At 42.8% G+C, this 26,316-nt stretch overlaps 1 protein-coding gene across 4 annotated transcripts in view; it reads left to right on the forward strand.

Moving 5' to 3' along the window:
* Positions 1–5,985: 5,985 nt before the first annotated feature.
* LOC128733589 (probable phospholipid-transporting ATPase IA) overlaps positions 5,986–26,316 on the forward strand; it is a 138,407-nt gene continuing 118,076 nt past the window's right edge. The window contains exon 1 of one of the 4 annotated variants that reach the window (XM_053827283.1): positions 5,986–6,586. In XM_053827283.1, coding sequence (XP_053683258.1) covers positions 6,454–6,586 — 133 coding nt within the window. In that variant the 5' untranslated portion in view covers positions 5,986–6,453. The remainder of the gene's footprint in view (positions 6,587–26,316) is intronic. The other 3 variants (XM_053827289.1, XR_008411939.1, XM_053827290.1) reach the window with 3 other exon arrangements.

Below are 26,316 nucleotides of genomic sequence, written 5' to 3' on the forward strand. Positions count from 1 at the left end.
TACTAACGTTTAGCCAGTTCTGGCGACAGCAATTGACTAAAATATCCAGCAGCTTTTGCAGATCACGACCATCCTAAATTGACCGTACAACTGGATACGATTATGGGTCACTAACTTACAATCGTCAGCCAAGCAAAGCAATGCCATTGAAGTACAGCGTTAAAAGCTGTGGGCCCATATTACTGCCTTGTGGTACGCCCAATTTGTTCAAAAATGGAGTGGATAAGCAGGAATTAAGCTGTACACATAGTGTTCGACCGCATAGTCGAGAAAGTTTTCGTATTGGATGGTCAATACGGTCAATCGCTGCCTTCAAATCGGTGTACATTACATCGATTTGGGCCTGCTACTTCATGTGCGAGATTAAAGTCGACATAAGACCCATATGGTTAGTGCAAACGGATCGCCCTGGCTTCATACTGATCGACAGAGATATAACTTTTCGTATGCGAGAAAATAACAGAGCTTACTATTATTTCGAACAGCTTGCATGTCGTTGGGCTACTCCCCCATGCCATGATAGGGTAATTTCCCAATTGTTGCTCACCTAATGCAGGAACTTTCAGTTTTAATTATCTCTCGTGGAAACTATTACGTTACTTAAATTGAAATTTGTCCTGTAAACACAATGACCTTTCACAGTAAAACATTTGGTATGTTTTCATAGCCATAGAATTATAAATATCTATACCTATAAAGAAGGATTTCTGTCTGTCTGTCTGTCTGTCTGTATGTTCCTTATAGAATCGAAAACTACTGAACCAATCGGCATGAAAATATGCATGTAGAGGGGCCAGGAAAGGTTTTAGTGATAGTTAGAAACCCCTCCCCCCACTAAGAGGGGGGGCTCCCATACAAATGAAACACAAATTTCTGCATAACTCGACAACTAATGAAGCAAATAGAACAAAATTTGGCATGTGGGTGTTTTCGGTGACAAGAATTTATTCTATGGTAAATTGAGACCCCTCCCCTCTTTATAAGGGGAATTACAACTCCTCTCCTCTTTAAAAGGGGGGGCTTCCATACAAATTTCCTCATAACTCGAGAACTAATCAAGCAAATGGAACCAAATTTGGCAAGTGAAGGTTTTCGAGGGCAAGAATATTTTCTATAATAAATTAGGACCCCTCCCCACTTTAAGAGGGGGGCTCCTGTACCAAAGAAACACAATTTTCCTCATAACTCGAGAAGTAATTAAGCAAATGGAACCAAATTTGGCATGTGGTTGTTTTTGGAGACAAAAACTTTTTCTATGATGAATTGGGACCCCTCCCCGTTTTAGGAGGGGGGGATCCTATACACATGAAATACAAATTTCCTCATAACTGAAGAACTAATCAAGCAAATGGAACAAAATTTGGCATGTGAAAGTATTCGAGGGCAAGAATATTTTCTATGGTGAATAAGGACCCCTTCCCACTTTAAAAGGGGAGGCTCCTATACAAACGAAATACAAATTTCCTCATAACTCATAATAGAACCAAACTTGGCATGTGGAGGTTTCTGGAGGCAAAAATATTATCTATGGTGAATTAGGACCACTCCCAACTTTAAGAAGGGGTGCTTCTACACAAATGAAATACAAATTTCCTCATAAGTCGAGAACTAATCAAGCAAATGGAACCATATTTGGCATGTGGGTGTTTTTGGAGGCAACCATTTTTTCTATGATGAGTTAGGACCCCTTACCTTTTTAAGAGGGAGGCTCTCATACAAACGAAATACAAATTTCCTCATAACTCTAGAACTAATCAAGCAAATGGAACCAACCTTGGCAAGTGAAGGTTTTCGAGGGCAAGAATATTTTCTATAGTAAATTAGGACCCCTCCCCACTTTAAGAGGGGGGGCTCCTGTACCAAAGAAACACAATTTTCCTCATAACTCGAGAAGTAATTAAGCAAATGGAACCAAATTTGGCATGTGGTTGTTTTTGGAGACAAAAACTTTTTCTATGATGAATTGGGACCCCTCCCCGTTTTAGGAGGGGGGGATCCTATACACATGAAATACAAATTTCCTCATAACTGAAGAACTAATCAAGCAAATGGAACAAAATTTGACACGTGGGTGTTTTTGGAGACAAAAATTTTTTCTATGATGAACTGGGACCCCTCCTCACTTTAGGAGGGGGGGCTCCTATACAAATGAAATACAAATTTCCTCATAACTCGAGAGCTAATCAAGCCAATAGAACCAAACTTGGCATGTGGAGGTTTCTGGAGGCAAAAATATTATCTATGGTGAATTAGGACCACTCCCAACTTTAAGAGGGGTTGCTTCTACACAAATGAAATACAAATTTCCTCATAATTCGAGAACTAATCAAGCAAATGGAACCATATTTGGCATGTGGGTGTTTTTGGAGGCAACCATTTTTTCTATGATGAATTAGGACCCCTTACCTTTTTAAGAGGGGGGCTCTCATACAAACGAAATACAAATTTCCTCATAACTCTAGAACTAATCAAGCAAATGAAACCAACCTTGGCAAGTGAAGGTTTTCGAGGGCAAGAATATTTTCTATAGTAAATTAGGACCCCTCCCCACTTTAAGAGGGGGGGCTCCTGTACCAAAGAAACACAATTTTCCTCATAACTCGAGAAGTAATTAAGCAAATGGAACCAAATTTGGCATGTGGGTGTTTTTGGAGACAAAAACTTTTTCTATGATGAATTGGGACCCCTCCCCGTTTTAGGAGGGGGGGATCCTATACACATGAAATACAAATTTCCTCATAACTGAAGAACTAATCAAGCAAATGGAACAAAATTTGGCATGTGAAAGTATTCAAGGGCAAGAATATTTTCTATGGTGAATAAGGACCCCTTCCCACTTTAAGAGGGGGGCTCCTATACAAACGAAATACAAATTTCCTCATAACTCGAGAACTAATCAATCAAATGGAACAAAATTTGGCACGTGGGTGTTTTTGGAGACAAAATTATTTTCTATGATGAATTGGGACCCCTCCCCACTTTAGGAAGGGGGGCTCCTATACAAATGAAATGCAAATTTCCTCATAACTCGAGAATTAATCAAGCAAATGGAACCAAATTTGGCATGTGAAAGTTTTCTAGGGCATGAATATTTTCTATGGTGAATTAGAACCCCTCCCCACTTTAAGAGGGGGGGGCTCCTATACAAACGAAATACAAATTTCCTCATAACTCGAGAACTAATCAAGCAAATGGAACCAAATTTGACACGTGGGTGTTTTTGGAGACAAAAATTTTTTCTATGATGAACTGGGATCCCTCCTCACTTTAGGAGGGGGGGCTCCTATACAAATGAAATACAAATTTCCTCATAACTCGAGAGCTAATCAAGCCAATAGAACCAAACTTGGCATGTGGAGGTTTCTGGAGGCAAAAATATTTTCTATGGTGAATTAGGACCACTCCCAACTTTAAGAGGGGGTGCTTCTACACAAATGAAATACAAATTTCCTCATAATTCGAGAACTAATCAAGCAAATGGAACCATATTTGGCATGTGGGTGTTTTTGGAGGCAACCATTTTTTCTATGATGAATTAGGACCCCTTACCTTTGTAAGAGGGGGGCTCTCATACAAACGAAATACAAATTTCCTCATAACTCTAGAACTAATCAAGCAAATGGAACCAAATTTGGCATGTGGGAGATTTTGGAGTCTTGAATTTATTTTACGATAGTTAGAGACCTCTCACCCCTGTGGTAGGGGGATATGGATTCTCATACAAATAAAACAGAAATTTTTGCGAAACTCAAAAACTAATCGAACTCGAGAAATTCGAGACTCTTCCATAAAACATTAGTCAATACAAGATCACAAAAACTATCTATAGTAACACTAGATCATTCAGGACGAGACGGTTGCGAGTGTTGCCGGTGACCCGCCGTCGGAAGCGCCGCCCACTGGGGGGCTTGTAAAACTCGAGATTGTGACAAAGATCATCCGAGATTCATGATTTATGTACAACACAGGTTAATTTGTGGCAATACGAAGTTTGTCGGGTCAGCTAGTTGCATATATTTAGCAATTTGAGTTTTTGTCCAACAGCATACAGACCCAATTAAGCGTGTAGGGCGCTATAGAGAGTACGAGTATGCTAGAGAGCGAGAGAGAGAGAGAGAGAGAGAGAGAGAGAGAGAGAGAGAGAGAGAGAGAGAGAGAGAGAGAGAGAGAGAGAGAGAGAGAGGGGGGGGGGGGTACGAGTCGGGTATGCCTAGGTGGTACGTTGAACCGAACTTGGCCTAGCATATCCGAGCTATCAATATTATTTTCCAGAAGACCGTAGATAAACAAGCATTTCAACATAGTTCTCCTGTTGGTCAGAGTAGATAGGCGTATAAAAGCACATCGGTGTTCATACGGAGGCAGACGAATTGGATCATTCCAGGGTAGCATTCGCAAAGCATATCGAATGAAGTGACGCTGGATTCGTATTCGAGAATGCTGCGCACGATCGCACAGTAGAGTGACTTCAGGGAATAGATATCGTCGAACTGTTGCGTATTCCTTTCAATGAAGCCCAGCATAGCGTAAGCTTTAGCGGTAGTAACTACAACATGCTGAGCAAAACATAATTTGCTGTCCAAGAGAACGCCCAAATCTTTAACAGCATTGACTCGGATTATATTGGCAGTCATGCATGCTCTAAACAAGTCCGTTTTTGGACCAACGTAGACTGGAACGGACGTTGTTTGTTTGATCCGTGTTGCAGGGATCCCGGCGTTACATTACTAGCGGACACGACACTAATAATAGACGAAATCCCAAAATCAACACAACTGACTGATACAGAAATGATTAAAACGTAATTCAATTTCAAAGTGCGCTTATTATGGTCAAATTCAATCATGTTTTCGTGACGCTCCGCTGAATTGGCACACTTCCCTCGGGAAATAATCCAACCAAAGCTTCGGCATCAAAGTATGTATGTCATTTCCTAGATTAGTTTGGAAGTAATATCAACATGGTAAATAAGCAATTTATTTTAACATACAACACGCTTCTACTACTGTATGATATACAATATCCGTTACTGTTTAAACAAGTATGAGTTTCTCCAAGCCAAATAATGAAATTTGCAACATTGATGTTCCCTGAATAATTTGCGCCAGAATAAGCACTGTTCAATAAAAATTTGATTAACTACCATGCGTTTACATTTCTAGTGATTAAAGCTTGGAGCTTTCGAACAGACGAAGCTTTTTACCGTGCTGTCTCCTGTATCCTGAAACAGTAAACGAAGCGTCGGTAATTCAAACGCAGAGCTTTTATAGCAAACTGGGTAGCAAACGTGTAACTGTTTCGAATTTTGGCACTGTCAATTTTCGAGTCCGTTGTAAAATTTTCTCTATGGTACAAATTTGTTGATCTATTTGATTCAAAATTATATTCCATAGTTTAATCTACATTCCGATGAGCATCGGAAAACCGATTCATCTGCAAATTTTGTTACATTAGAAGAAAATTTTATAGCTCAATAATATGGCACCAAACGTCACTGCTACCAGAAACTCAAGGGTCCATCCACATGTAACGACATTTTTCTAATCTGATTCAATGATTCGAAAGATCTGAAAAACTAAATTGTTAAAACTAGTTTATAAATCTATTTTTGAAATATATGATAAGACCACATTGTATCATCATTTCCGATAGCAACCATAAACTGGCTGCGTCCTCCCCATTTGATGATTCAGAAAAAGCCCACGCGAGCGCGCATGTCGCCTACCTCTTCAACCGAAACTGCGAGGCAAACAGCCATCACACACACAAACACATCCAATTGATTCTCTCGTGTGTTGCACTAATCACTCTCTCTCGCTTTGCGATCGCACACTTATCGCACTTGTTGTTTTGACGGTTTTTCATCTTCGCCGCCTCCCGTCTGACGGTCTGATGGTCTGACATGACGTTAGGCCTGGTTATGGCCAGCAAAGGAATTGCATTTTTGCAGTTAACTGTTCGTACTGTTTGTTGGTACGAGCACAGTACAGTGCCTCTTGTGTCAGTCACGGCAGGCACGATAGAGAAACCTTTTCAGTGCGTTTTGACAGGAGGAGATTAGTAGATTCCATCGCGCGCGGATCGGAAAAGTGTAGGTCGATTTTCTTACCTTCCTGGCCGCGGTCACTTGTTAGATTCTTGTTTCGTACATGTGAAGTCGTACTAGCAGCCCGTTCCGGTCAATTATTCGTTCAATTCAATCTAGCTAGTGTAGAATTCCGCATTCGGTCGATGCGTGATTGGCAGTAATTTGCTCTACTACTCATCTTCGTTGTGTTTTCCTAACCTTTTCGTGCCAATTGCATGCAGTGCTTTCACTTTCAAGTCATTTTTCGCGGCGCAGTAGTTTGTGTAAGATATAACAGTGATGATAAAAAGAAAAAGTGACTGTGCTGTTTGATGCGATAAGAAATTGTCTTTTTGTACTTCGAGTCTGAGCGTAATCAGTCGGCAATGAGTTTAACTGTGAAAATTAGGAGAATTCTACTTCCGATGGGAAGTATCTTCGACGGAGGCTCTGGCCGACGACGGCGTCGACGCGGAACCTACAACGAGGATGGCTTGCTACTGGACGAAAGCGAAGAACGTAAGTGTAATCTTATCTGTTGGCAGTTCTCTAATCATTAATCATGACCTATACTTAGAGAGCTGCAAAAAGCTGAATTTGCTCTACATGCCGTAGGTATAGCAAAATCCTAAGCGATAAAGCAGCATTTCTTTTGATCAACGAATTACATTCGATTGTATTTGCTTACTCCTACAACACAGATACGTAAAAGGGCATTAGGTTGGTGCATGATAAGGCCCACGCAAAACATAAATAAGCCATTTAATTTGTACATGAATATGAAAAATGTTTTAGATTTGTTTTTTTTTTTCTTTTATTTTGCACAATTCAGGGTGCATGTCTACCACCGGCAGTATATGGAAACTAATAATGCATATAACGATAGTATATGCTTATCACCATCGTGTTGAAATTCGACACTATTTATTAACACTGTGTGTGTGTGTGTGCGTAAATCAGCTGTTTCATGTCAAAAGTGCACTCTGCTTGCCTATCTGCCGGGGTAAACTGTGCTATAATATTAGTGGAGCTTTTATACCGCTTTCACACGCCACTTCACACTGTCACTTAACTAGTTAACCGGAACTTAATCCGTTCGTGTTGATTAAATTCGAAAGAACAACTTAATTTTTGGTTTTAAATCACGTCATTTCTGCTCGCCGAAGGTGTACATGTACATGCAACAGGTTTTTAACAATTCTTTTCCTCATCCACGTACAATGAGTGGAAACTCTGGAATCACTGGTGAGTCGTGACATGCTCTTAAACACTGTGTCTGTGAATCAAAAAGTGCTAGGAAGCCACTCATTTGTTGCCTTGTAATAGACGTAATGGCTATAAGACAGCAAGTGCACTGCAACGAATATGATTAAAGGCTAGAATGGGTTCAAAGGGACACCAACTTAAAAATCAAATGGCCGCCAAATCGGGTCTTTGCCAAAGCTACCACAATGTCACGCTACGACGCTCTACAACTAGATTTAGAAATGATCCAAAACCTGATAAAAATGTGGTCCAAAACATGGTCCACAATCTAGTCCAAGTCTGTTCCGAAATTTGATAAAAAAAATTTCCATGAGCTAGTCCAGTCCAAAATCTAGTTCAAAGTCTGGTTGCTGGTTTAGAATCTGATCAAAACTGTGGTCCAATATATAAAAAACCTGGTCCAAATTTGATGCAAATGTAGTCCAAAATCTGGCCCAGAATCTGATGGAGGTCCAAAATTTGGTTCAGGTCTGGAATCTGGTCCAAAATATAGCCAAAATCTAATGAAAAATGTAGTCCATAATCTATTTCAAACCTGGTCCAAATTTTTTTACAAAATCTGCAACAAAATTTGATAAAAGAATGTGGTCCAAAATCTAGTTCAGGTCCAAAATACCGTCCGGTTCAAGAAACTGGTCCAAAATCTTATCCAAGGTCTGATTCAAAACCTGGCCAAAAATCTGATTAAAAATATGGTTCAAAATTTGATCCAAAATCTAGTTCAAATCTGAAACGAAAGTTGATAAAAAAATGCGATTCGCAATTTAGTCCATATCTAAAATATGGTCCAGGTCCGGAATCTGGTTCGAAACCTGATCTAAAGTTTGATCGGCGGTTTCAAAGCCGATCAAAAATCAGACAGGTTGTGGACCGCATAGGTGGCGTAGGAGTAGGACTACGTAAGTCTCTTTGTAGTGAAAGTAGCATGTGTCCATGCATGTAATCAGGGATGGTTCGATCACTTTGACTCAATTTTGATGCATTTGACGGCACCGTCTCAGCAGAGTAAAATTTGAAAAAGTTATATGTGGGTATACCCTTCATTAACCCACGTTCATATTCGGCATTAGCGATGGACTGTCAAAGGTGATGTTGATGATGGATTCGCAACCGTCCTTACGAAATGTACTAACGGTGCCTTAGCTTAGCTAAGGCTTTCAACAAACTGTACCCTCTGCCGTTTGAATGTTTGCTGTCGCACTCCACAGCCCAAGCGTTGAAGTCTCCTCCAATGATGGCTGGCCTTCGCCCGATGAGTTTCCCGATCAGCGCGTCCCGCATCTGGTGGAACTGCTCGATGGTCCATCTTGGGGGCGCGTAATGACTGCACACGAAGATCCCGTTAATTTTGACAATCACGAAACCACTTCTTCGATAGGAATTTGCCCATTATCTGTATTGCAGTCATTGTTGCTCGATCTGTTGACCAGCTATCGTTACCGGATCGAACTTTGTACGGTTGTGCAATTATTGGGACATCAGACAATGAATCCGATGTCGACTGCCACATTGTGCTGTGGCGGAATGATTTATCGGGGTTACTCTCTTCACAGCTAGCCCGCCTTCGCCTTTTTATACGCTGAGCATTGGAACCACCCATCGTGTGGTCATCCTCTCTCTTTTTTCCAGATTCGTGCTTGATGTCCAAAGCCCCAGCACTTGAAGTATCGCTCTATGTCCTTGGACACGCGAGAGATAACTTTTATTATGCACACTGACCATCCAACGTCGATTTTGCCCTTTTTAGTAGCTTGAACACAGCTAACGCCGAAATACGAATCGCCGTCACCTGCGTTCCACCGTAGGCCTTCCTTAGCAGGATTGACATCGGCACGTAGCGCAATTCACACTGTGCTATCAATGCACTTCAACGCATAACGCACAGCTTCTGCTCTGTGGTTATCTGATCAAGATCCCTGCACTCCATCACGGTTTCTTGAAAGACCGCTTTCACGCTCGCAACAAGCTCTTTACATGCTATACTCCTGGCCAACGGGTTCCTTTGCAGCTTGTGCAAAGCCTAAATTACTGCCACAATGAATCACCCAAGTCTTGATTGTTTAACCAACTGAATGCGACTGACTTTGCTCAGCAGTAAGGTCTTTGAACGCGGTTGGAATCTAGACGATACCAATGATTGCCGACACGATGATGCACTGAACTGTTCATACCGTTCGCAGCAACGGCAGCACAGTATATCGCTGCTAAGATGGTATATTGCGCGAGGCATGTTCTGATGGTGGGATAAGCGATATTCTATATCAGGGGCATTCAACTCCCACACAGTTCAAAGCGCGTTTCTCCTTTTTGAGTCTGTCTTGTTCTCACCACTTTTCACCAAGCTCCTTCAGCTTTGGGGCTTCTCGGACTTTTCGGAAGATCGCTGAGCACGAAACGTTGGCGTTCACTTCGACAACTAGAGCATCGCCTTTACTATTCTTCCGCCTGGGATTAGGCTTCTTCTGCTCTACGTTCTGGTAGATTCCGGGGGGAGCATAGCAGCTGCACACGAAGATTCCGTTAATTTTGGCGACCACGAAACCCTCGTATCGGCTTGTAACCACCTCCTGGATGAGACATCTGCCCGTCACCAATATCGCAGACATTCCTGCTCTGTCTGCTATCCAGTTACCGTTATCGGAGGAAATTCGATACGGCTCCGCTATGATTGCAACGTCGCACTTCGTTTCTGTTGTCACAACAGTTGCTGTGCAGTTTCGCAGTGATTGAGGTTGATTTGAATCACTTCCATTATTGTAGGGCTGCTTTGTCTTCTGGTACACCGGGCATTTAAAGCCTCCCGTCGCGTGGTCGTTGTCTTCCTTGCACAACATACACCTCGGTTGCTCGCAATATGCCCCTCATTGCCGTATTTCCAAAACAGCTTCGATCTGTCGGGTCCCGGACAATTCCTCGCCTGGTGACCAAAGTCCATGCATTTAAAGCATCTCGCCATTTCTGTGGATTCACGGGGGATGGCTCTAAAGCTAACCACCGCCCATCCGATCTTGACTCTGTCCATCTTCAGAAGCCGCTTTGCCGCCGCGATAGATAGACGAATCGATGCAGTCTGCGTACTGCCGTATGCCTTCCGCAGCCGAATAGACATTGGAACGTCGTCCAGGTATTCCGCTCTTGTCAGCACCGCTTTCACCTCACTCTCTGTTGTGACCTCGTCCAGGTTTTTCGTTTCAACGATCGTCTTCTGAGACAAATCTTTTACTTGTGCTTCGCTACCGAGCGCTGTCTCGACTAGCACCTAGAAGGTCACCTCCGGGTCTCTCATGAGCTCGAAGACCAACTCGCCGCTCTGGGTTCTCCGGGTTTTCACGACCTTTTCCCCTAGCTCTTTCAGCTTCGGATTATCCCTTATTCTCAGAGGAGATTGGCATACGTCGTCTTCTTGCCCTTCACTCCAACAATCAGAGCGTCGCCTCTGCTCCGGATCCGGCGAGGTTGGGGTCTCTCCCTTTCCGCTTCTTCGCGTTGAGCCGGCATTTCCCTCTGCATCTGCTTCTGCCGATCTTCTTTCATCCTTTTCTTTTTCTCACTCTCCTCCTTCTGCTTAGGAATGGTTCGCCAGCCGCTAGCCTCACCCTGCTCCGTGTCGCACTGCTCCTCCGCTCTGTTTTCATTTTGCTCTTCGTGGTCGCCGTTCAGCTCATCCTTCCGCTTTTTTGAGCTTACCTTATCTCCTGGCGATTCCCGATCCCGCTTTTCTGTGCGCGGGGCTCTCGACACCGCCTGATCCAGGGTCGTCGCTGCCAGGGCTTCTTCCGCAATTACAGCCCTCCTTATTAAAGCCGCATGCACCACTTCTTTCTCTGCCAGGGCCTCCTCGGCGACTACAACCCTCTTAATCAAGGCCTCCTGCTCCATTTCTGCCTCTATCACCGCCGTTAAGGTCCGTGCTGCTTGCTTCTTGATTTCACCATGGATGTTACTTCTCTCCTTCATGAACTCAATCAGCTTCAGGAGCTTATCTTTGGCAGCTCGCAGCTTGTTCGTCTGTTGGCTGTCCTCCTTTGACTTCGGGATGGGCGTAGTGAAGTTTAGCATCGAGCCTTGCCCTTTTGGGGTTATCTGCTGCTGTGTGTTGCCGCTAAACATTTGTGCGACTACTTCCTTCAATATTGGCGATCTACACAGCTTCTCCTTCCTATCGAACACGTTGGCATCGCTGATCTGCGTGTCCATCGCGCAATCGCTATCTTCTCCTGTATTTGATTTTGTATTTAATTCTTGAAAACTCATTTTGGATCCCACGAGTAGCTAGGGAAATATGTAGTCCGCTGCGCCAGTGCCCTGCCTTAACGCAGTAAGGGCTTCGAACTGGTAGGATGCGCCCCAGTGTCCGCCAGGCTGCGTTCGCGGTGAGGTAATTTTGATTTTGACCCCCCCCTCACCTTGCATCCCTCGACACGGGTCGCGTCACATCTTGGATTCGGGGTCCGTGGTGATGTTTGTGTATCGTCCTCATCAAGCACGTGGGTGGCTATACCGGTTAACGCCGAAGCGGGGGGATGAAGGGTCACATCCTCTGTGTGTGTGTGTGTGTGTGTGTGTGTGTGTGTGTGTGTGTGTGTGTGTGTGTGTGTGTGTGTGTGTGTGTGTGTGTGTGTGTGTGTGTGTGTGTGTGTGTGTGTGTGTGTGTGTGTGTGTGTGTGTGTGTGTGTGTGTGTGTGTGTGTGTGTGTGTGTGTGTGTGTGTGTGTGTGTGTGTGTGTGTGTGTGTGTGTGTGTGTGTGTGTGTGTGTGTGTGTGTGTGTGTGTGTGTGTGTGTGTGTGTGTGTGTGTGTGTGTGTGTGTGTGTGTGTGTGTGTGTGTGTGTGTGTGTGTGTGTGTGTGTGTGTGTGTGTGTGTGTGTGTGTGTGTGTGTGTGTGTGTGTGTGTGTGTGTGTGTGTGTGTGTGTGTGTGTGTGTGTGTGTGTGTGTGTGTGTGTGTGTGTGTGTGTGTGTGTGTGGTGTGTGTGTGTGTGTGTGTGTGTGTGTGTGTGTGTGTGTGTGTGTGTGTGTGTGTGTGTGTGTGTGTTTGTGTGTCTATGTGTGAGAGAAAGAGTTTCTCTTATCACGTTATTTCTAGAATTTTCATTTCACATTTTAAACCTTTTCAAACTTTAAGATCGTACTTAGTAGGTGCTTTTGATAAATGATGATTGTTTACCTTAGCTGAACTCTTTTCAGACTTACCAAACCAACTAACAAATAACGAATCCCAGGTGATTAATGATTCTCAGGCCAATCATGTTGCATGCCGTCAAATTCATAGTTCATGCCATATATACAAACAAGCCCTTTTCTTGTATAGTATAGTATTGTATAGTATAACACACTTTTCAGGAATAGTTTCACAAATGAAACATAGCTAGTTTACTCGTTTCACTGAGAATAATATCAATTTCTGACGATTGTGCACAAAGTGGTTGCCGTTCACTACTTGTGAAACAAAGCAAAAAGTTCCTGATTGAATTTTCTTTTGGCACAACCACGAAACGAAATCTGCCATTATTATATACCAAAATCACTGCTACGAGTATGGCCAGCCACTCGTAAAGTCAGTAATAAAATTTATGTGTTTGGCTAGCCTTACCGAGCGGAACAGCTCGAGTAAGCGAAATGAATTGAATCATTTGCGTGTGCTTGTGTGTGCCGGCTGCCACCCAATTTTCGGCAAAGCAGTGCAGTTTCGAAAGGGGTTTCCACGCATACCCGAAACTTTCTGTCTGCAACAAGGTTCGGTTAGTTAGATCATAAAATTCAACGCCGTAGTGTATTGTCTTATATTCACGCCCCGATCCGCAGGATGGCGCTGCACTTCAACTACCACACCGCGCTTGTTGTCCATCTTCGAAAACGTTTGCCAACTGAAATCGTTTTCGACATCTGCAGAATGAAACAAAAGCGAATCCAGTGCGCGTAAACAGATTCGGTGGAAAACCGAAACTTCCCGTTCGTAGGAGTGCCAGCCAAGCGACAAACGATGGCTTAGGGCTGGGTCGGTCGGCGGCAACGGATGGGTGGATGGGTGGTCGCTTGGCCTAGAATCAAACTACCCCACGTTAGTTTATGGCTGCCAGTGCGGCAGGAGGCATGGCACAATAATCGTATTTAAAAGTATCAGCACATAAACCGTACTATACTCACTCGGTCTCGTACCGACCTCGCCGGGTCGGTCGCTTCTTTCGGTTTCAAGTTTAGTGCAATGATGCTTTGGTAGTTCCGGAAGTCGCCTTTTTAATAAAGTGGTTTCATTTTCTTAACAACTAAATGTACTGTTTGTATATTATAGTTATGATAAATAAGTGTTTCATTTTAAATTTTATATACCTACACCTTGTTCAAAAATGAGGTGTAATCCGAAATGGTACACTTATGTGTAGTTTGAAACAACGAATGAATCACAAAAGACCTCTACCGTGAATGTACAACGACCAAGCCTTTGCATAGACTGGTACAGGCTATCGTGCATAGTTAGACCAGTGAAGATTGCTATTGCAGTCTTACTAGGGACTGTGTGCCTAGAAGTTGGGTGGCCAGATGGGTGGTTCAGAGGATAGCACAACGTAGCACAAAATCTCAGCATAATGCTAGCTGACTCGAATGAGAACGTATTATGTGACATTTTGTTTGTTCTTCTGAGTAGTACTAATGAGAAGATAAATATTATACTTGGAGATAAGTGTATAACTTGCTAGGACAGGGAGTGACACGAAACGGTTGAGAGCTTTGAAACTGTACTACTGTTGTGTCAATTAACAATAAACATTATTCCCGGATAAATTCTAAAACAAAGCAGAGCTCTTCTTTTGTCTTAGATTTAACCATCTACTACTAACTTGGAAAATTCGTCGTTTATGTTCGTTTATGCTTTAATTTTTAGGCACAAAATCACAAAATGGTCTTGGTTCAATGAAAAGTTAACATAAAATTAAGAGTACATGATCATAAAGGTGCAAATGCAAAGTAACGGAACCATAAAATTGCTACAACTATAAACGTACTTTGTATAATCCTCGTTAGAGCGCAGCGTAACGAGGCAGAACTCAACAGAACCGCAGCACGGTCCTACGATGGTGGTCAAATTATAATAATTCCGCGCATTTAAAATCGTTTTATGACGTAGTTTAAACAGTCAGTTACGTATCCGCCCGGAAAAGCTCATAAAACCTCGCTTAACAAAGTTTCCATCGCTCTAGCTGTAGTATCATCGACGGGAAAATGATGCAACCTTGGACCTCCGCTAGCTGTCTTGTCGGAAAACCCGGAACGTGGGTTTTATACCTTGTACTGACATTCGCAGGAAGCGAAATCGTTTCCGTTTTCGCAGAGGAAATACATTAACCGTAGTGAATAGATAGCTTCGATGGAAACGATTCATTGGGTAAACATTCTCACCAACGCCAACGTTGAAAGGAGCAGATACTAATCCTCGCCGTACAGAAGACAGGCGAAAAGGTGCGCCTTTTTGTGCCTGTTCGTTCGCTCGGAAAAGCGAGGGTGCGCCAACTGGATACCTAATCTGCCACCAGGCAAATCCAACGCCTACAATCTATTCAAGTTTGAAAATACATATCACCCCGGTCACGATGTGACACCATTATTGATTACAGTTTCGGTGGAACTTAGCTAGCCGGATATTGGCCGAGACAGCAGACACAAGGGTAAACATTTATTCGCCTGTAACAAACTGACTTAGGCTGAACAAACGACAGCTACGACTACGACCAGAGGGTTGCCTTCCACGTGGAATCTGCTTTCTTTTGATAAGGTCATTAAATCGGGTAGAATGAGTCCCTTCGGGTACTCGTCGTTATCACGTTTCCAATGTCCAGTGTCAGTTTCCAAAGGCTCTGCGTGCGTTGATAATAAAATACAAGAATGCGTGCATGGGTGGGTTTGATGTCCGAAAGGTAAAATTAGCAATCTTTTCAGAAAGCAATATCACCTCGTTCGGTAGCTTCAGAGCTTTTAGGTAGATTGTGTTAATAGTCTATGGGAAAGCATCAAAATATAGCTACTTTGGGATTATGTCTCCTATGTTTGTGCGAATGTTGGTTGGGTGGGACACACATTCTTGCAGGATAAATATCCTTCGTTCGATTCCTGTATCGTGCAATATAGCACATGAGCTCAAAGCCCCTTTTCTTCAATGCTAAGGAAGTGCTGATATATTTTGTATGGGCCGATTCTTTTATTTAGCTGCAGGAATATGCCGCCAAATAATCAAATTTTATAAAGCAAAAGTCTTTAAAAAAGTACCTACCAAAGCCAAGATATCGGTGCATTATGATCTAAAATAACATTACTTTACTCTCTTCTCTGCCCTCTACTCTCTGCTCTTCATTCCTTACCAATATCGCAAATCGAGCGATCACACGAGCGAGTATGAGAAGCATAGCCATCAACGCTTACACCACTCACGCAAACGTAAGACAAACAGCCGCCATTGCTGCGTGAATGCTGCAGACATTCTACTACCTACACAGGGGCCATCCAGATACCACGTGAACAGAAAAATATCAATTTTCTACCCGCCGTCCAACTCCGTGGACAACCGTAAATATTCCGTGAAATCTTACGTAAAAGGACGTTGTGATAGGCATATTATCCTATCTAGTTCTTCAATATTATCAACTACAAGAAAACCCAGACAAGACTTATGCCAGATATGCGCTCTCGTAATGCTCGGTGCATGTGTTTACGTCGATATATTCCTCGAAAGATAGGATATATTGCTGCTTCGTCGTAATTGCCTATTCCCGTCGTATCCAAATTATTGAAAATATCAGCATTTTTATGACACACAATGCAAAACTAGTTATTCCCTAATATTTTAGTTTGTTGTCTATCATACGCGATCAATCAAAGTGAGCTGAGATCTATTTAAATGCTTTTTATTATTAAAAAGCCAAATTTCCTCCGTTTTTTCGTGCGACGAAGAAGAAAATGTCGACTAATCGGTTTATTTTCCGTCATTCATAAATGAAAATAACTCACGCAAGGCATTGTCGTTATTCTACAGCCAGGAAAACTTGCCTGACCTGCAGAAATTTTACAGAATAACATTTGTCATGCCGTCCTACACAAATACATGCGCGTTAGCTTCGTAAACATTGCTGTGATTTTTAGTTCGGACGATGAAAAATTTTGATGGACGGATTTTAAAACGATACGACGAATTTAAGAAATAAAGTCAGTTGCGTAATATCAATAATTTGCTTTAATAATCGCTTTTCAGTGATTTCAAAGTTCACGGATCGAAATGTAAGTATGTTTTAGTCAAATCAGCACAAGAACTTTTGGAGTATTCAACAAATCCATCCAACAAATGATGAAAATTAGATTGGCTTTACTTACTACGACGGGAATCAGAAATAAACCCTAATACTTTGTTTGAGCTTTGAGCTTTGTTTGTCTATGAAATATCCCTTTAGAATCATTCATTTATTTTGAACTGTCGACTACGGCAAACGAAATTAAAATAAACGTAAACATTGCTCCGAAGTTTTAATTAATTTCATTCAGCTAGGTTTGGGTTGATTTTTGCAAGTAAGCAAGCAATTTAGAAAACTCAACTTTGAAATCTAAAATATCAGTCAAGAGCAAGAAAATTGACTGACCGGTTAGACAAACTATTATTCAGCACTGCAATTCATGAACCAATCGTTTTGAATGGTAAAAAACTGAGAAAGAGTAATACTGTCAGCACTTCAGTAGTCATGTCTAGGGGTTGACAGATAAAAGAATTCTACGCTAAAACTGTATGCGCTTCATATTCGTTTCTGCAAGGCTATCAATTTTTTCGAGCACTAATCTTTAATTTCTCTTTCTAACTTCTAATTTGTTTGTATAAAAAAACTTGTCCACGTGGACATTTTCCATGCCCTTTTCTCCTCCTGGCTGGCCAAGCTGGAAGTGTCACTATTTAATGAAGGTACCGTCTGTGAAAGATGTACCCACAGCGATTGAAAAACGATTAAATATACCTGCGGCCGGTGGAATCCGGTTGTAATGGATAGAGCTAAAACCTGCGAGCGAAAGTGGAAGGCGACGGCCTTTGACAAGGACTTATTTGTTGAAACACTTCGGGCTGACAGCGGAAGAGTGATCTTGAATGTCCGCGAGTTGACGCTGATGAAGGCATGTGGTGCAACCATGCCGAGAAAACTGCAACCGAGAAATGCCCGGCCCGAGGCTTACTGGTCACTTAGCAACCTTCGTGCTAGTTGTTTCAGAGCCAGAAGACGCGTTCAGAGAATCAGAACTGCAACGGATCGAGAAGCGTGTAATGTGGTGTTCAGACTGCACTGAAATGGAAAATAAAGCAAAATCAGCTGCTACTTATTACTTACTTCCTTACTTACTTACTTACTTACTTACTTACTTACTCACTTACTTACTTACTTACTTACTTACTTACCTACTTACTTACTTACATCCTTATTACGTACTTACTTACTTACTTACTTACTTACTTACTTACTTACTTACTTACTTACTTACTTACTTACTTACTTACTTACTTACTTACTTACTTACTTACTTACTTACTTACTTACTTACTTACTTACTTACTTACTTACTTACTTACTTACTTACTTACTTACTTACTTACTTACTTACTTACTTACTTACTTACTTACTTACTTACTTACTTACTTACTTACTTACTTACTTACTTAAGTGACTTGCCGTCCTGAGACAAAGCCTGTTGAACAAGGTTTCTCCATATAACTCGGTTGTGGGCTGCCGCTCTCCAATTCCTCGGACACCAAGTACTCTCCACCAGATCTCGCTCCACCTGGTCTAACCATCTCGCTCGCTGCGCTCCTAGTCGTCTTGTTCCTACCAGATGTGAGGCGAACACCATCTTTGCAGGGTAGTTGTCCGGCATTCTTGCAACATGCCCTGCCCATCGTATCCGTCCAGCTGTAGCCACCTTCTGGATACTGGGTTCGCCATAGAACTGTGCGAGTTCATGGTTCATCCTCCTCCTCCATACTCCATTCTCCTGTACACCACCGAAGATCGTTCTTAGCACTCGTCGTTCGAAAACTCCGAACACTCGCAGGTTCTCCTCCTTGTCCATATTTCATGCCCATAGAGGACACCCGGCCTAATAAGGGTCTTGTACAGGGTGCCCTTTGTACGGGGACTTAGTCTGTTCGACCTCAATTGCTTGTGAAGCCCATAGTAAGCACGACTTCCACTGATAAAACGGCTCCAAATCTCACGGCTGGTATCATTGTCCGCCATTACCAATAGCCAACATAGACAAATTTGTCGACTAGCTCAAACTCACCGCCGTCGACCATTATAATACTGCCCAAGCGGTGTCGGCCGGCCGCGGTTCCGTTGGCCAGCATATTACCTTTAACCCAATCTTTTCTGCTTCGCGCTTTAGTCTGGTGTACTGTGTAGCCACCGCCACAGATGTTCTGCCGATAATATCCATGCCATCGGCAAAGCAGATGAATTGACTAGATTTGTTAAAGATCATGCCCCGCATGTTGATATCCGCTCGGTTGATAACCCCTTATAGCGCTATGTTAAACAGCAGGCATGAGAGACCATCACGTTGACGAAGCCCTCTGGGTGATCCGAACGAACTCGACAATCCACCTAAAATCCGAATACAGCACTGTGTACCATCGATTGTAGATTTATTCAGTTTGAGGGAAGCTGTTCTCGTCCATGATTTCCCATGGCTATTTCCGGTCGATGGAATCATATGCGGCTTTGATGTCAACAAACAAATGGTGCGGGCGAACTCTGTATTCACGGCTTTTAGCAGGATCTGCCGCAGTGTAAATATTTGATTCGTTGTAGACTGACATTCGACGAATTCGGCTTGGTAAGTACCCACGAATCTGTCCGCAATTGGTGATAGTTGCAGCTGCTTCGAGAAACTGTTCCAAAAAGCTAATGCCAACACGTGTGGTGATACGTACCGTATCGTGATGGCGAACGTCAAAGGTCCTGTGACTACTAGGGAGCTGTGTTCGGATAAGCTGAAGGTTATCGTGGTCACGACCCTATGATGTGGCGACTAACGCCGTACGATTTAGAAGAAGTGAAAAATGCTGACGGTCTGCAAGTCTCCCACGTAGAGCTAGCGGCAGTAGCTAGACGACTGAAGAGCAAGAAGGCGCCTGGTTCAGATGGAATCCCTAATGTGGCCCAGAAGGCAGCAACACAAACGTACCCGAATATGTTCACGACAGTGCTACAGAAGTTAGTGAAGTTAGTTCTGTTACCTAAGCCAGGAAAACCTGCGGGGGATCCAGCATCGCATTCGCCGATATGTCTGCTGGATACTTGCGGAAAACTCATGTAGAGAAAGCTGAACACGGTCTGTCAAACGTGCAATTCGGCTTCCGGTCGTCTGAACACCACCAAGTATAAACATCGCCGTAGCCAGTGAATAAGAAGAGGCACAAAGAGAGTCTCTCAATGTTACTTACACACTTAAAAAAAAGCGCCGAAGTCGGCTAAATTTTGCCGAGATTTGGACAGCCGAGCGTTCGGTAAAATTTTTTATGATGCCAAACGTTAGTAAAGATCCGTAGACGTCGATTTGCAAAATCGAAATTTTTACCGAACGCTCGGCTGTCCAAATCTCGGCAAAATTTAGCCGACTTCGGCGCTTTTTTTTAAGTGTGTAGGTCCTTTTGAATGGTTACACGAGAATTAGAATAGAATTTTGGATACCATTTTACATCAGCTATGCAATCAAAAGGCTCAATTACAGCAACGAGCAATAAAAAAATGCCAAATATGCCAATAAGTGATTGATTTACTGCTTATGGTAATACTGATTGGTTATCTGGGTAACGAATGCTACAGACGAAGACACATCAGAGAAATTCGGAAGCTGGTTCGAGAGGAATTGTAGCTAAATGTTAGCAAGACTGGACCAGGGCCAAGAATGGTACATGGACGTATAGGCTTATACCGGTTCTATCGATCTGTTTAAACAGGAACCATGGACAAGTCAACTCCTATAGGACGCAGTTTCTGTCAGGGAACGGTTGTTTCAAGCAATACCTGTATCACCTGTATCTATACAGCGTAGCACGTCGAATGGCCAAGATTTGCTGCAGTGCGACGCGAGATGAAACCTTTGAACGTGGATAATCGTGAACGTGAACGAAATATGTCAGGAGGAGAATATTTAGAATGCCTAAAATAGCGTAAAAGCACAGATTATGGTGCGGCTGCAACAAAAATGGAGAGACCACCAACGGACAAACAATTAGGATACCTAGATAGACGTAGTGGAAGCGGAGAGTCAAGCTCGAAGTAGCAACACTGTGGTTGGTCAGAAAACCTACGAGAGGGACTTGAAAGAATCGAAGTAATGTAGACTCCTGGATCGATATACGTCTTGACAAGTGCAGAGAAGGCGGATGGTCTAGAAACATAGAGCAGCATTGACGTAGGACTATGAATGTAGAGCAATTCGTCTCCCAATGCTAAAGCCGGTGATTTTTGTACGAATTTCATATATAGATGCCCAAGTTGCGGATTAAAGTATTGTGTTCTTACATGTGAGAAATTCATAATTTCAACTCTTCAGCTAATTTAAATGGTGGACCTGAAAAGGCCCGTTTGTTAATCTCGAATTCTCAAATTTCTGACTCGTCGTATCCATTGTCTACTTTCGTCCATCAGAGAGGTTATTGGTGTGTGGATTAATGGTGGGAAAACAGTATTCCCACAGTATTCCCACCGAATAAACGCTACTGGTAGGAAGATCTGTAATCAAGATAGACTTTTATGTTTATGATGCTATGTTATGATGATGTTATGTGTCGCAAGCTAGCTGCTTGCCGATCTGTCACCAACCAAAGCCGCTGACCGAATGACGATGCGAACCGTAAGGCAAGCAATGTTTCAAATAAAGCCTTTAAAATGATGCCATGGATGCGGCTCGAAAGCTGCCTGCCCGATGTGTCGCCAACCAAAGCCGCTGAGCAAATGACGATGAGCAGCAAAAGGCAGGCAACCAGAAGCAATGTTTCAAATACAACCTTTCCTGCCGATGTGTCGCGACCGAATGGCGATGCGCAGCAAAAGACATAGCAGCCAAAACCTTATCGTTCGCTGGCGGATGAGTCGATGGATTCTTCGGTTTGTTGGCGTCTCGCTTGGTGAATTTGGATGTCTTCGTTGCCTTTTCCGGGGAAGCTGCAACAGCTAAATTAAATAGAATCATAAGGGACCTTAACACATAGCTCATCTCCTACATATTTCTGTCATCCGTGATAGGGAAGCATTGACGTGGGAAGACGAAAAAATGAAAATAATGAAATGATGAATAGTCGTCTAATATCACTAGATACAATCGCGGACAAGACACTTCTAACTCTTACAAAATGTCAAAATAAAACAAATTACTTTTAACTTACACGTCGACCGGTTTCAGGCATCATATGCCTATCTTCAGGACGAGAGCCGATGTCCAACTGATCACTGTGTCGTTATTGTATCATCATCGATGCAACGTCGTAGAGAGAGTGAGAAAGATGTCACAGCTCAATTTTTTCTTATAAGATAGAAGAGAGGCGAGATTATTGGTGCGTCATCATCATTCATCATTTGGACACCGGCTCTCGTCCTGAAGATAGCTAGCATATGATGCCTGAAACCGGTCGACGTGTAAGTTAAAAGTAATTTGTTTTATTTTAACATTTTGTAAGAGTTAGAAGTGTCTTGTCCGCGATTGTACCTAGTGATTGTGGTGCTCTTACGTTGCACAAAAAATTTATTTGTTAAATTATAGTCGTCTAATATTTTATTAATTATTAAACGTCTGTTAGGGAAACATGTAATCTACTATACTGTAATGGATTTTTTGAAAAATTTCCAATCGATTGATACCAATATCTCTAGAATGTATTGACGGATGACTGAGTTATAAGCGTGCAAACTATAACCACTTTTCGTTACATGTTCCTTTTTCGTTTTTCTTTTCTAAAGTGCTCCCCCATATAGCTAGAATAGAAATCAAAGACGTAGTCCTACGTAAAAACCCTACTAGGGTGGCAATAAAAGAATGGATGTTATGGCGGTCGCCATCTCCGGATCGGAGACATCTCGAACAGGTGTACGGAGCAGTGTGAACATACAGCTTTTCTCCAAAGTAATGCTTAACGATAGTTCGGAGGGGGTTTAGGTCAGGTGCCCCTGAGGTTTTTAGTGGACTAGAGTTTCACACCGTTCTAGTGGAGTGGTGAGTGAAAAGATTATCAAGTACAAATACGGTTGCGAATTCGATGAATTGCTCGAAGCATCATCCATGCACTTTCTGTTATCTTGTAGTAAGCAAGGAGTTCAAGCATTCTTAGGTTTCAAAGATCGATCATTTTAGAATTGAAATCATGTTTTAAAAATTGTCCTATATCGAATTATCTTATGTTGAAGTTGTTTTAGATCGAGGTTGTCTTATATCGTGTTCTGTCTTGTACTCTTACTTATTCCAAAATTGTAACTTCCAAAGTACGAGAGACGAATGACGCTTTTATACAGTGTTGCGAAACCCACACTCATGTGGTCTAATTTTGTCACACAAGCGCAATCATTTTAACGAACACGCTGGCATAAGCGTCCCTTTCGGACTCTCGTACTTACTTATCCATGCACTGCGACGAGTTTTTGCGAGTGTGTATTTAACTAACAGCTACGGTCGTCGCTCTCATTCGTCATTGCAGCCCGAGATACTGATATCGGTTACTCGCGAGAGCTTGCACTCTTACCCGTGAGTAGAGTGGAGGGCGAAGATGAAAAATAAAAGAAAAAGTAATGCAAAATCTACATCCCAGTGTGCCATTAGCCCTAAATTATTTGACTCGTGATTTTTATAGTGAGGTTATGCAAGAAGACGATATGAGATGGTGCGTTCGCGAGTGTGTAGGTAGCAGAATGTCTGTACGCAGCAACAGCACTATGATTTTCATGCTTTCTCGCGTGAGAGTAGGCATCGTTGGCTTCTCGCTCGATTTGCATCATTGCTTTTATATATTACTAGTTGACCCGACAAACTTCGTATTGCCACAAATTAAACTGTGGTGTACATAAATCGTGAATCTTGGATGACCTTTGTCACAATCTCGAGATTTGCAAGTCTCTGAGGAGTTCATGGGTGTTTTAATATACAAATTTTCCTCACAGTAAAGTAGAAAACAACTCCCCCCATTGCTTAGCCTGATAAAATAAAGCGGATAGCATTTAAATATTCGCCATCATTACAACCCATTTCGCGGAATACTATTTGGCGGAACATCAATTCTCGGTTGACCATAACGCGGAATATAGAGTTTCGTAGAATACCATTTCGCGAAAAACCTTACGCGGGATGTACCATTTCACGGAAAATCTTTTCGTAGAAAGTACCATTTCGCAGGGGTGACCCAACTGAAGGAAAGTAATAGAGGTCAGTAGATCTAGGAAAATCAATAAACCTAGATAGAGGTGACCTCTACGGGGGCTGCCCCCCGCAGTGGCCGTCGCTTCCGACGGCAGGTCGCCGGCAACACTCACGGCCTGTGGCCATCTCGCGCTGAATTATCTAATGTTACTATTGCTAGTTTTTGGTGGTCTTGTTATTGATGAATGTTTTATGAAAGAGTCTAAGTTTTATGAAAGTTCGATTAGTTTTTGAGTTACGAAAATATTTCTGTTTTATTTGTATGAGAGTTCTTATCCCCCTACCATAAGGGTGAGGGGTTTCAACCCATCATTAAAAAATTTCCTGCCTCCAAAACCCCCCACATGCCAAATTTGGTTCCATTTGCTTGATTACTTTTCGAGTTATGAGGAAATTTGTATTTCATATGTATGGGAGCCCCCCTCCTAAAAAGGAAAAGGATTCATAATTCATTATAGAAAAAGTTCATGCCTCCAAAAACACCCACACGTCATATTTTGTTCTATTTGCTTGATTAGTTCTCGAGTTATGAGGAAATTTGTATTTCATATGTATGGGAGCCCCCCTCCTAAAAAGGTAAGGGGTCCTAATTCATCATAGAAAAAATTCATGCCTCCAAAAACACCCACATGCCAAATATGGTGTCATTTGATTAATTAGTTTTCGAGTTATGGAGAAATTTGTATTTCATTTGTATAGGAACCCCCCTCCTAAAGTGGGGAGGGGTCTCAACTCGCCATTGAAAAAAATCTTGTCTCCAAAAACACCCACATGTGAAATTTTGTTCCATTTGCTTGAGTAGTTCTCGAGTTATGCAGAAATTTGTGTTTCATTTGTATGGGAGCCCCCCTTTTAGTGGGGAGAGGGGTCTCTAACCATCATAAAAACCCTCCCTGGCCCTAAAAACCCCTACATGCAAATTTTCACGCCGGTCGGTTCAGTAGTTTTCGATTCTATTAGGAACATTCGGGCAGACAGAAATCCATTTTTATAGGTATCGATTCCATGTAGATGGAATGGAGATTGTTCATCAGTAGCTAGTTCGTATATTGCATGTGTCGTCTGTGTTTTCTTCCATGCGAATCAGTTCGTAGAAAAAGTTCTGATCGATAGATACGAAAATCTTGGCAATCCACTAAAATGAATGATTTACGAGCGTTGAAAATCCAACTGCTTTGCATCTTGTAGGTCCTATGACAAAAACTATCAAGAAAGGGCAATTTCAGTGTTGTTAGTATTTTGCTCTAATTTTTAGAGAATAAAGGAAATCTTCATCTTAAAACTCAAATTGGCTCAACAACGCTCAACTGTAGATTCTATCATATCACATCCTTGTTAGCAATTGAAATGGCCTTTACACTTCTATCTGGATAAAACTTCTAACCTATAACAATCCCTGTCAGAACACGAAAAGATAGGCGACTAGCTCGCAATTTTCCGAAACACAACCCCAGGGAACCCCAGTTTAATGGCTTAAGGGCTTGGCGGTTGGCACACATAAAGCTCAATCAACTCGCAACCTTTTCCAGTCTCCAGTCTACCGAGACGGTTGAACCAAGCACCTTCACGGGATGGCATAAGCATAATTCCAAAACATGCCAGCATCGCAAATGCCAGCACCTCCTTCACCGTCATCGTCATCATCATTATCATCATCATCATCATCATCATTCCCGCTATTATCTTTCGAATAAGGTCGACCGGCATTTGCGGATTTCAGTTGCAGCAGAACCGAATTCGGATGTTTTCCAGTTGGTCGTTGTCACTTGTGCCGTAAGCATCAAAGCTACCAACACCCACCGGGACGTTCCAAGGATATTCCGACCGAACGTGTCGGCACGCGTAGTTCGGGGGACGGTCGCGGGTGTAGCGGTGGAAAAACGGACAAGGAGAAGAAGCGGGAGCCGTTGAATGTCGGCTGCCTGGTGGTCGTAAAAATCCATCCTCGCTGCCAACCAAGCTGACAGAGATATCTGCCACCCACCGACCTTCACAACCACAGCAGCAGCAGCAACAGCAGTCCGTTCGCGTGTGCCGGATCCCGGTTAGGAAGCAAGCTCGGTTCGGCCGATCCGAACAAGCCCGCCAGTGCCTTTTTCGTCGTCCTGCTGAGCAGTTGTCCCGTGGAAGTGCTCTCCGGGCTCGAGTAAACGTAAACAAAACGCGTTCGCCGCGACCGTGTTCTTGTGTGTTCATCTTTGTTGATCCGTTTTAGTTTTCCTTTGGGTGGTCGGCAGTTTACTGGCTGGCAGTGGAAAATTGTCAAGTGTTTCAGCTGTTGAATGCATCTCTTGGAGTGGCTGTAGAGTGATATCATGCAGCGATTATTTCGCGTGTTCGTCAGTACACGAAGTAATTTGTGACACTGGTTGATGCTGGCTCTGTCTCTCTGTGCGGTGTAACAAGAAAATAGGGGTTCCGTTCCTACGTAATGGTCATCTGCCAGCTCCCGCAGTTGCCGTTGCCGCCGTCACCGCCGTAGCACCAGACATCGTGTGTTCGACGAGAACTATAGTTTATGATGCCCTGGTGAACAATTTTCGCTGAACGAAAAC

The sequence above is a fragment of the Sabethes cyaneus genome, chromosome 2 (assembly GCF_943734655.1).
Source record: "Sabethes cyaneus chromosome 2, idSabCyanKW18_F2, whole genome shotgun sequence".
Lineage (NCBI taxonomy): Eukaryota > Metazoa > Arthropoda > Insecta > Diptera > Culicidae > Sabethes > Sabethes cyaneus.